At 41.3% G+C, this 12,356-nt stretch overlaps 1 protein-coding gene across 3 annotated transcripts in view; it reads left to right on the top strand.

Moving 5' to 3' along the window:
- Window positions 1–12,356, top strand: part of arhgef12a (Rho guanine nucleotide exchange factor (GEF) 12a) — a 48,281-nt gene that overhangs the window by 11,687 nt on the left and 24,238 nt on the right. The window contains exons 2-4 of one of the 3 annotated variants that reach the window (XM_072692121.1): window positions 6,644–6,664; window positions 7,173–7,264; window positions 11,450–11,503. In XM_072692121.1, the coding sequence (XP_072548222.1) occupies window positions 6,644–6,664; window positions 7,173–7,264; window positions 11,450–11,503 (167 nt within the window). The remainder of the gene's footprint in view (window positions 1–6,643; window positions 6,665–7,172; window positions 7,265–11,449; window positions 11,504–12,356) is intronic. The other 2 variants (XM_072692122.1, XM_072692123.1) reach the window with 2 other exon arrangements.

Genomic DNA, 12,356 nt, shown 5'->3' with positions numbered 1-12,356 from the left:
TGTGCTCATCAGTCTTATGTTTTACTTTAGAACATAAATCACAGTCCATAATTTAACACAATACCACATGTGTGTTTTTCTAATAACTTTCTCTCATATAAGCTTTTCTTGGAAGTAGATTTAGGTTCAAGTGTTTGAAAAATGTAAACACACATAAGTGCACATAAGTCGTGTTTAATTGGTCTTAGTGCAGTACATTTTGTATGTGTTATGTTGAATACAAATCACTCTCCTCTTCATTTTTATAATGTTTTGTATGTAAGGCACTGCTGCTGTGGGTACGGTGCGGTGGCCTGAAGGTTAAAGAAGCGGTTAGAAAGTAGCTCGAGCCCTGAACCGACAGGACATGACTGAAGTGCCCTTGAGCAAGGCACCTAACCCCCAACTGCTCCCTAGGCTGCCCAGAAGCGAGGGGCTTTAGTTTAAATCATGCGGCCATTAAAACAGCCTGGGGGCCTTCGGGAGCATTTCTGTGCTAGCGTACTGTCGTATTAGCTGTTTGTGACTGTATGTAAAATTGAAACGGTTTACTGAATGAATCCTCATACTACTCAGCACTAGATTGTAATTATTATAAGGTGATGTGTAATTGCGTTCTGGTTTTATAGGCAGTGGTGTGCATGCCTCCGTCTCAACAGTGCATTTCCTTCCAAAACTGAGTCAAACTATGGCTAAGCCATAATCAGCTTACAGTGCTAATCTTTTAATGACAATCAGTTAAAGCATAGCAGAAGTGGGTTTTAATAAATGGTTTGAAATTTGAGTTAGTGTTTTCAGTAGCAGTCTGTGAGGATGATGAGGCCGAATGCAGGGAAGAAAGCCTGCTAATAAAACAGACAGGTAGCGTATAGAACCTAGAGCTGGGTGAAATTTGAGACTGAGATTTGCAGAAAGAGGTGAGATTAATCAAAATCTCACCATCACAGGAGCCAATATTCAGTCTTTTGAAATGCTAGTCACCACAGTAGTACTAACAGATGATTTTACAGATCCAGTTCTGCAAAGCATACCTCGGTTACTGGGTTTTATGGCTATTGCATATTGGACGTGCCACACGGCGCAGCATCGCACCACATGCACCATGGTGCAAAGTACAGAATATATATTTAATAGAATTACATTGGAATTGAATGTATTCTTTGGTATTGTATCAGCTGACTAACTATTCACACACTTGCTGTGTTCAGACCTCAAACTCTCTTCTGTAACAGTCTTGGCCCGATATATTTATGCTCCCCACCCCCACAAAACGTACATACGCCCAGCACACTAGTGAAAGCGGTTCGAGGCCTATTTAAAGCTGCACTAAAACACAGCAGTCAATTCAGGAGTATGTGGTGGTGTTGATGCTTGGAGTCTGTAGTTTTCTGAGACAGCCTTTCCCCATGATTTTTGCATGATTTTGCAACACTAGAGGACATGCACATCACCGCCTACGGAGAACTCAACACAGAAATAAAACCACCAGCGTTTGCTTTGTTTTTGTCTATATAAGGCTGCTAACAGCTGAGCAAATAAGGGAACTGGTTAGGCCTGTCCATGGTCCTCTGTATTTTCTTTTTATTTCTAAAGAAGTCTAGTCTACCATTACTTGTCATTAGTCCTGATCGACAGCTGTCGGTTATGGATTGGCAAATGTAAGTAATCGGTTATTCAAATTTACCCACCCTTAACACTTTTTATCTAGGGGACTTCTTTGGTCCTGTCCTAATGCAGTCGTTTCTCATTACTGTGAGCAGTGGTTAAGCTAAGTGTATTGGCACAGCAGCTGTGCTCTGACAGATTTGCAAACGTTGGTGAAAGGAAACCAATTTGGCCTAAGTGGCTGGTTTTCTCCTGCCCGTCAGTGGAAGCCACGCTGAGAGGAACAGCTGTTTTCGAGCGTTTCCGTTTAGAATGGTGCGCACATTGAGGCCAGATGAGGTCTCTCTCGGTTAATGATCAGTTCATCAGATCATGTAAGGCCACCGGGCTACACATTTAAATGTCTGCTGTGTTGGACACACGGGTCCATGCGAGCATCTTCGTTTTTGTGTCTCTTCTAGTGTCCAGCTCTTGCTGTGATGGATGCACAGACCCTTGTTAGCTGTAAGGGTAAGCAGTGAGGTTGGAGGAAAGTGGTGAGGTCATGATTTGGAACAGAGGTCTGCTGGCCCGGCCAGAGTGGAGCATTATTTGCATACACCACCATGAGTCAGGTCTCTTTCACGTTTCTCTCGTCTTTCGTGTCTTCTCTCTCTCGCTTGCTCTCTCTCGCTCTCTCTCGCTCTTTTTAATGAAGTTCCAAATTTTAATATCTAAGATTTAATATCAGCCTCAGTGAGCTAATCCATATACTTGTTTCAGAATCAAGATGTCGGCTTAAACTACATGCAGGTTGTTGTCTAGGGGTGTAAGAAGATATTGATACACTTGAGTATCGCAATGCTATGTTTTGATATACTGTATCGATTCTTAAACACTTTATTGATTTTTAATAAATAGTTTACATGTAAAGATTGGTGGCAGACAGTGGTTCATTTTGTGTTGTTTAAACCCCAACCACTAGATAGAAGCGATGTCTTCAGATCTCCCCGACTGCATAAAAAGTACTTTTTACTCCTCAGATGTGATGATTGTGTTTCATATGCTATTACAATGTTCCCAAAAATATTTTAATAAATTTGAGTATTTCGATTTACTTACAGTATCGTAATGTATCACAGCACATGGAATTGCAACCCCTGTAATGAGATGTTGTATTGCCAGGTTTTTTACCTATACACACATCCCTATTGTTAAGGTCTTTCTTCTTGATTAGTTTGTAATCAGTCCCCTGAAGGCAGTACCGTACCCTTCATACACCACCACCAAATCCTACCGTATTTTTCAGGAATCTGTACTAAAGTTGGGAAAGTTCTACAGAGCTGCACATAATGCAAACATTTGCCATTTTAGGCCATACTATTGGGTGCCGTTCATATTATTGGTGAGGCCTTGTATGTTGGTCGTAGAAGTGAGATGGCTCAGCTAGAGTAACTGCATTGAACCGTTTAGGTCCGTTCCCCTCCTCCTTTGCCTGTAGAACGTTTCTCATACAGTGTCGTGAGCTTAGTGCTCAGTGCAGCCGTCTTCCAGGCTGTTTTGACTTGGTCTTGGCCACTTTTTTCCACAGTTGCACAAAACTTCAATTGAGTGGTGGAACCACCCCTCCAGGGTACTCCCTTTTCCACACTTCCTCTGCCCTGCAGACCACCCCCCAACCTACCGTCTGCACAAGCCTACGTCAGAAAACTGAGAGCGCATACACACATTCTCTGGAAAATGGAGCTGGTGTTTAGTACTGTGTACTCGTCCAGTTTGGTACATTTTCCACAGCAGTGCCTGGAAGAACTATAGGCCTAACTTGTTCTGTACCAGACTGGGTTACCATTTACTGTGATTTCAGTGCATTTTGTACAAAATCTGTCCTGAGATTGAGGGGTCCTGGTAGTGCTTCAGTGTTTGCTGACTGCCAAGTCAATGGATGGATCAGTTACAGGTGGGATCACTAGAGGCCCCACAAAACTGTATTATTACAGTGCTGTAGCCACAGTGCAATATTCTGCTTTTTTTCTGCTTATGTTTGTGTGGCTTTATAAATAAAGATCGTCATCATTTATTTATTTTCTTACAAGTCCCTTTCCATGGGGGACTCTGTTCACATAATGCTAATAAATCGCACCTACCAGTAATTACAAAACTCAGGACCAGGCTTCAATTCCGCATTTGAAGACCTCCGGTATGTACGCTATATAGACAAAAGTTTTGGGACACCTGTATAATAAACCTGTAGGAGCTTTTTTTTGACTTCCAGTTCTAAATCCACGCTGGAACGACCCATTCATTCACTAATGTTTGGAAAGGCAGACTGAATGACTAGGTGGATTGGTATTCTACATCTGTGACAATGGGACCGAATAAAACACCTGAATTTATTGATTGAGGTATGTCTCAATACTTTTGTCTGTATAGTGCATGTTATGCACAGATAAACTAAAATATGACAACTGTCAGATCTGAGTGGTGTCTTGTAACCACGGCGATGTCAAGGTCTGAATGTGACAGTAGGGCAGCATGATGTTGGAATAAACTGATATTACAATTTTTTGCAATAGATCAGTGTATTCAAAATTTCAAAGAAATAATTGACTTTGGGCAAATATAATCTCATTTTGTGTGAAGCAGGGAAAATTAATTTAGCATTTAATTGAATACTTAAATGACCTTGCACATCCTGCGATGTCACTATTGCACATACGCACACTACGAGGACGATGCTGAGGCCATATAATGTCAAAAGGTAAAGGTGCACGTATTTGTCACTGTACAGTGTACAGCGAAATGTGTCCTCCGCATTTAACCCATCTGGTAGTGAACACACACTCACACACACACATGTGTTAGGGGCAGTGAGTACACACACACACCCAGAGCTGTGGGCAGCCAACTCCAGCGCCCGGGGAGCAGAGAGGGTAAAGCTCAAGGGCCCAATAGTGGCAGCTTGCCGAGCCCGGGAATCAAACCCACAACCCTGTTATCGATATCCCGGCGCTCTAACCGCTGAGCCACCACTGCCCAGTGTTATTGTACTGTTATTAGACAGTAATCCCAATCCCAATGTTGGATGCAGGAGAAATGGTCAGATGTGAAGACTTGTGAACAGCTTTGGCACAGGCTAGATTATTGTAGTCAAATGAGTGGGTTGAGCATTTGTGCAGATCTAATCTGCAGCGACTCTGTATCTCAACTTGCAGACTTTCAAAGGATCTGCTGCTAACTTCTTGGTGCCAGGTAGATTCCACCGTGCACCTGCAGAAGTCCTGTAGAGACCATGCCACGGTGGATCAGCACTGTTTTGGAAAGACCAACAGTGCTTTGGCTCATTTGACTCACTGTTGTACAGTCATTGGTTAAAACATGCCTCTGCTATTGCCTTAACTTCATGTTTGAGATGGGGTTCACATGAATCTAAAGAAGAAAAATTGTGAAGTGGTTGAATGCAGTTCCCTATGCAGGTCCTATGTTTTGCACACTCATGTAGCTACAACTAAAAGCAAAGGAGAACTTTAAACTAAATCAACTTCAAGTAAAAGGGTGGGCTTCAAGCACTGAGCTGGGAAACATTGCGGTATGCTGTTTCAGTGTCTCTTGCCCATAGCACCTCTGGCAAAAGACCAGTATTGGTTGGACGTTAGTACTTTAGTAATGGTTACGTTTTGACCGTACAAGAGTGCAAAGGAACTGAGCATTTTAAGAGATACAACAGTCCAGCATCAGAAAGTACTAACTTTTAATAGAAAAGCACGGTTGTTCCTTGACAATTTTTCCTGGGGTTCCTCAGTAAATTCCAAGTGCCGAAATAGAGCTATTCCCTTAAATGCGCTGCGTCACCACATATGATTCCGAGGAAGAGAATAACAGACTTAGAAGGTATGATTATTAGCTACGCATCTTGCTTGTGCTTACTTTTCCATTTGTGCTCTGTAGCTGCAGGCTTAAGGGGAGCACACCATGGAACTTATTACAAGCACGCTCATAAACGGCCCATTCAGTTCCTTCTGACCGCTCTCAAAGGGATTCTGTGTCACCAGCAAGAGCTCAGATGCCGGCTAGAACGCTGTCTGGGACAGGCTCTCACTCACTGGCTAAAGCGGCACTATTGTTTTTAAGGAGTGCGCTTTTTTTGTTTTCTGTTTTTTTAGTTAGTAGTTCGTGTTTTTTACAGTTGCTTTAATTTGGTTTTAATGAGTTCATTATTTAAATTGTCAGTTTCGAAGTAATGATGTTCCTTGGAAATATTTTCTAGTCTTGCTGAAGTGTAGTTTTTATTCCGAGTCCACAGAGCAGACTGTGCTTAATGACATGTCATGATGAGTTACGTGTGTAAGGGAAGAAAAGTTGTGAGGATTTGAGGATGACTTGATAATAGATGACTGCATGGCCTGGTCAATTAAGAGGCCATTAGGCTTTTTAACTGTCACTATATCTTTGTTTTTCTGGGTTTCTAGGATTGTCCCAGCTCAAGTCTTCATAGTAAGAGCAGTGTCCATATTTGTAGTTTGAGAGAAGGCGTGAAGAACAGTGTTGGGCCCTCTGGGAAGTGTATGCTTTTTTTTTTATGCTAATCAATAAAATCTAGAATGTGACAGATGGAGGAGATAGTTTGCTTTTGCACAGTTGCTGTGATTTTAAGAATCACAGTGATCATGGCATAACAGCAGGTTAGCTAGTTGTGTAGTTATGCAGATATGCAGCATTAACTGAACATCTGAACAGCAAAATAACCCAGAAATCGTTGATTAGCACTCATGTCGCCTTGTTGCTTGGCAACTTGAAGCATTATTGTAAAGAAAAAAACAGTATGAACTAATACCCCCATAAAAACAGGACCCCCTACCTTCTCTCCAAGAGTTACGGCTATGGATCTGCACAGTGTGCTGTGACCGCCTAAGGCTTATCAAGCTTTATATGAATAACACAGTCTGTGTTACACACATTAGGGACTACATTGGAGTAGTTAGCCAGACAGCTGGGGGGATTAGACCTAAAGCTGGGCTTTACATTTACAGTTTATGTATTCATGGAACCTCCGTTGTAACTTCCCTTTTTTTTCTTTTTGCAGATTTTCCAAAAAAGCAAACAGGTAAGCCAGTTGTTGTTAACAAAAGCCTTAAGCCAGTTTTTTTTTCAGTAGATAAGTGACTTGTCTGAAGAACAGCATTCCAGGTAGAGCACATGGCAGGCTTCTGGTGAGCACACGTCATACAGTGGCCCTCAGTCAGGCACAGTGAGCAAGACCCACAAAGGGCCTCTTTTGCAGTGTAGCCCATCTCTGACTGCCCAGAGAACAGAGGGCTCTTACACAACCTGCTGAGCACGGGAAAGGTTAGGACAGACCTTTGGAAACAGGCTGAGGCTCAAGGCAGAGCAGTGTAGAGTTGGGCTGGGATGGACATTGTGGTAGTGTTATGTTTGCCACACACACCTCCTGTCCCTGCTCACTGTGCAGGCTCGGTTTAGTTTTCAGAGTTTGGCTGCTTTGGGTGGGTGTCGTCTTTTCCTCTCTTTGGCCTAGGCTTTGTTGGTTATGTATTTTTGTGTTTTGGTCTGCCAATTGAATAAAAGCCCCCTCTCCTTGTCTGTGTTTGCAGAACCAGTAGCATCCTCAGCAAAGACCATCCCCCTGACAAGAGGCCCAAAAGTGACAAGCCTGCTGTTCATGACTCTACGTTTGACACTACAGGTAAATACAGTTGATGCTTTTTGTTTGTGTGTAAGGAAACGTTTGTCCATTTATCCATTTGAGACAATTGGATTTTCATGGGGTTTTTTTAAGGAATAGTTTGGTGAAAAGTCAGATGGACATGCTTTTTTGTTTACCAAGTGGATCAGCCAAGTAATGTGGCTTGGTTAGGAGGAGATGCTAGGATGTGGTAACGACGTCACATGTAGTGCTTTGCTGTGCTGCAAACAATGTGCTCCCATATTAACCAGTGTAACCTTTCACAAGTGCTACAGTATTGCTCAAAAATACGGTTTGTTTTATAGTTTCTAGATTGCTTTTTTTAATATTCATTTATTGACGTTTTTGTCAAACGTTTCCCGATTAGCCCACCCCATCTAAACTCCACCTAGCAATGCTCCCAACACTAGGAGGGTCTTTTCTGATACATGCAAATCCAGCTACCACCTCTTTTCCAATTATTGTTCGTGGCATTGCCAGGTCCTCAGCTCCAGCGTTCCAGCCAACAGATGCTTGGTCCCAGCCAAGGCTATCCACCTACCCGGTGAGAGCCAGGCCACGGCCAGTTGTGCTCTTTTAGGCTCCGGACGCTGATGGTGTTGTGAACTCGCAGCCTGGGGCCAAAGTGGTAGGGCATTAGACTGCTAAGCCACTCCGAGCCCAACATCACCAGTTTCACCAATTTTACCTTGGTCAATACATGCCAACTCTCAGTGTATTTGCTTCCTCAGTTTATTTTATAAGCTTATTTTATAAGTTTATTTTAGTTTTTATAGTCTACAGTAGGTCACACCATACTCCTAAACCATATTTATTTGTCTGTGTGAAACATGCAAACCACAGGATGCCACAAAGATTCCAGTGAGAATGTTAAATCCAGAATCTAATTTGTCAAACTTCGCTATTTTAGAGGTACACACTGGCACTTTTATTATTTAGTTACAAAATCTAAAGAACAATTCTACTTTTACAATATCTAGTTTAAATCAAATCAGTTTTAAATATACTTATTATTTAATAATTTATCATATACCTACAAAATACTGTTTAAAGTGTATTTTCCATCCATAGTTAGTATCGTTTCTGTATTTATGTTTATTTGTATTTTAAGATTCTAATGTTATTTAGTATACATACAAACAGATGCTCAAACACAAGTATGTGCAAATGAATGTTGTCGTTTTTTTTCTTTTTTTGTCCTTGATTCTCTCTTTGGCCCGTCTATCTTTTTCCGGATGTGTGGTTTCTGAGGGAACTGGGCCGCGCTGTGCTTCACGCATTGACACTCGTCTCCTATAATGGCAGCACTTTTCCTCTGTGCAAGGCACACACATGAGCTTGTGCTTATCCAATTGGCTTGAACAATCCTATGATTCAGACTTGCTGACCATAAACTATGCATATGTTCCTGACCATGTTTTGGCAGTGAACAGACATTATCACAGATGGGGAAACTTTTTTTTTTTTCCCCCATTTTTTTCTTCATCGGCCTCTGGGAAGCAAAAAAGAAAGTTTTGTGCATGGCCTTTCATAGCGTGGTTATGGTGGGTTTGAATGTACAGATCAGTGTTGAAGATATTATTTACATTGTGTGGGGTTGAATAATATGAAACAAAAGCTTCCATGTGCAGAACGGTCAAAAACAGCTAGTTCTTGAGAAAATGTGGGCGAAAAGGGGGAAGACCAGCTGTTTTTTCATGTCTTTTCATGACTGAGTTGTCAGTAACTGGCGTATCCATGAGGGCATCATTTATACTCCTCTTTCAATTTGCTTGTGATTGAGCAAAAGCCATTTCGTGTTTGGAAAATGTCTCATCTTGCAATACTCCTGAAGCAGTAATGAAAGCAATAACTGCTTGAAACAGCCTACTTCAACTATTAAATCCTGAAAGTCTAATTTATTATGTAATACTGCACTTAAAACATCGCAGTGCTGCCACCGTGTTAAATGGCCTCTACAAGCATCATGATTTCACATTGCAGTGCATTTTTGCAAGCTTCTTAGCTGAAAATGAGGGGGGAAAGAATATTTATAATTGCGTAATTTGTAATTGTGAGAAGAACTTGCCACTAATGAGACTGTTTTTTTTTTTTTTTTTTTTTTTTTGACTTTCATCCTTATGTCAAAAGCCACAGACGTTTTAATATGTTTTATGATAAGGTTTTAGTTTGTGCAGTCCTCTAGAAGTGTGTACCATGGTTTGTTCAGGTGAACGTTAACCCCTTAAACCCTAGGTTCATGCTAGTAAAACTATAGTATAGACATTTAGTGTGCCGTAGCTTGTGGTGTGCCACTGGGCTCTATTTTAGGGCCTTTGAAAGTGATGTGAATAATAATAGTGAGGAAATATAGGCCTACATACAGGGTTTAAATGATCTGAAGGGGAAGTTAACTATAGCCTTTCACTAGTGATTAGCTATTATGGTTAAGAAGAGGCTACGAATCCTCCAGTCTGTTGCCACCAAAGGGTGTGCAGATCAGAATAGATTGTTTGTGCAAAGTAACTTTTTAATCTTCTTGCTGGCTGGACTTTCCTCTTCTTCTGATGCATGAACCTAAACCTCTGGGTGTGTGTGTGTCTGCTTTCGAATGTGCCCTCATTTTGTTCTTATTAATTCCTGATGAGTGTGGCTGAATTAGTATTCAAGATAAGAACGTCTGTCCAAGAGTGGGTGGGTGGCAGATTTGAGACTGTTGACTAATTAATAAAGGCACTAATTAAGAACTGTTTAATGTGAGATGTAATTTCCAACTTGTGTCATCTTTAAGTGGAGAAATTTCTGCCATGTGTCTACCTTGGTGGAAAAAAGGGAAAGGAAATGTATAATTAATTCTGCATTACCTTGCTGTCCTTTACATGGCCATAAAAACACACAGGAAATTCCTGCATTTAGACCAACAGCTTAACTTTTCTATCACACATTGGTCTGTGATTTGGGCCCACTCATATGTGGCCCACTGTTCTTTTACTCACTCTCACTGCCAATATGTTAATTATGCTAATGATAACGTCTAATGCAAAGTCCGTCTAAACATACTGACAAAATGTCATCACACAGAACCCTGTGCCACATTCACACAGTTCAATCTATAGGTGTGTGTAGCTTGAGCATTTTATTGATAACACAACAGTTGGTTCATGTATGAATAAGTCTGTGCTGTCAAACCTTTTAAATCCGTAACTACTGGGAACTGCATATGAGTCAGGACCATCTAAGAAATCTTTTTAGTGACTAAAATGTGCTGCCTTTTAATCATCCATCACACTGTCATTGAAATGCAGTAGAAGAGTCATAAGTCAAGAATTTTCGAGCTTGAAAAAGAGCACCCTGCCGTTAGTAAAGAATGGTGATTGCTTGGTGATGCTCTATGGCAGATTTGCCTCCAGTGGCACTGGAAACCTGCAGCTTGAATGGATTCAAGATAGATTGGGCATCAATGGATCTTCCATGAAGCTTTGGCATCATTGGACCTTCCAACAGGACCATGATTTAAAGCATACCTTAAAGTCCACCAAGGCTTGGTTTTAGAAGAAGATTCTGGAGAACTGGAGACCATGAGGAATAGGCTAAGACATGGGCAGGAATGCTGCCAGAAACTGGTGTCTGGCTGGCATCAAGTTTGCGGCAGCTCCTATCTGCAGAAGGGTATAGTACTACTAAGTACTGAAGATGCTTGCCATGAAGGGGTTGAATAATTCTGAGACCAGAGAACTTGGTGAAAACACTTATATTAGTTGTGTTGAGCTGTTTAAATTGCTCGTTTGATTGGTTTACTGGAAACAGCTGAAAGTTTGTCCATTTTGCTAATGAATGTAATTTGAAAAGGGGATTTTGGTTGCAACTGTATGTTTAGATGCAAAGCTCTACAAAGTGTCTGGCTTGTTACTCACTCTACTATTTTTTACAATGGTTTTGGACCTTTGCCTTTAAAGTATGAAAGTGCAAAACCGTGTGTATTAATTAGATTCTTCATTGTTTTGTCAGGTGGGATGTAAATTTTCACCTTTTAAACTAATGTGACTGAAGGACTGAGAGGTTTTAAGGGGCCATACTCCTTTTCATTCACATAATCCTTAATTTTTCCCAATCTCATTTTCATATTCTTTTCCCATTGTCATCTCATCATTTGTCTTTGTCTTGTGTGCCGTTTGTGTGTCTGGGTTGTGTTGTGTTGCTCCGAAGTGCTGCTACAGAAGAGTGGATGTGCAGTGGCCGATGGAACCCCCGAGTCCTGTGGTAAGGTCCTCCTGCTTCTGCTGGGCTGGTGTTCCTGTGTGTTCTGCCCCCCCGCCCTCCTCTTTCTCCCTCTCTCAAGCTTTCCACTAATCGCCAGGCCCATGCATTCACTTTGCTCTGTACTACCAATTAACCTTTATTCAACACTCTTCCCCATGGTGGCCAAGTTCTACTGTGCTTTTTAAGGGAAAAAAAGAAGAGATTTTTTTTTTCCTCACATGACAAATGCTGCATCTTCTTTCCAGCTTTCATTATTTCAACACTAGCTTGAAAAGCTAAGTTATGAGACCTAACAGAATATTTTCTAAATCCGTCTTGGGACGCAGCCTAGTTACATCCCCATCTGCGTCCTGATACAGAGTGATTTGGTGTCAGATCCTCAGATTCCCTTCCAAAGTGTCAAACTGCCAAATTGCAGTGATTACTTCTGTTTCTTTTTCTCTTCATGAATAGCCCACAGAAACAGTGGATTTTTCTTTCAGTGCTTTGAATCATTGTAAATTCAAAACAGTATCCTTTCTCTAAGCAAGCCTAATGAAGCAGGGTGCATGCATTGTTGCTGATTTTCTGCCTCACCTCTTGAGTTGATATACCTTAGCATGTTTTCCGCAGACACATGGGTGGCTAGAATTGAATGTATGTTTCTCTGAGAACAATATGACTCCTCACTGATGTTGCATTTACTTGATATGTACAGAATATCATCTAACCATACCAAAATATCAAAATACCATTTTTTTTTTTTCTTTTCTTAGAGTCTCAAACCAATAATTAACCTGGAAATCGCAGAATATATAAGACACTAGTATTTCATCTGTGCTCTGTGCCCCCACTAAAATGCGCAGGACAGAGG

The sequence above is a fragment of the Salminus brasiliensis genome, chromosome 11, assembly GCF_030463535.1.
Source record: "Salminus brasiliensis chromosome 11, fSalBra1.hap2, whole genome shotgun sequence".
NCBI classification, from domain to species: domain Eukaryota; kingdom Metazoa; phylum Chordata; class Actinopteri; order Characiformes; family Bryconidae; genus Salminus; species Salminus brasiliensis.
This window is presented reverse-complemented; position numbering and strand designations above follow the sequence as displayed.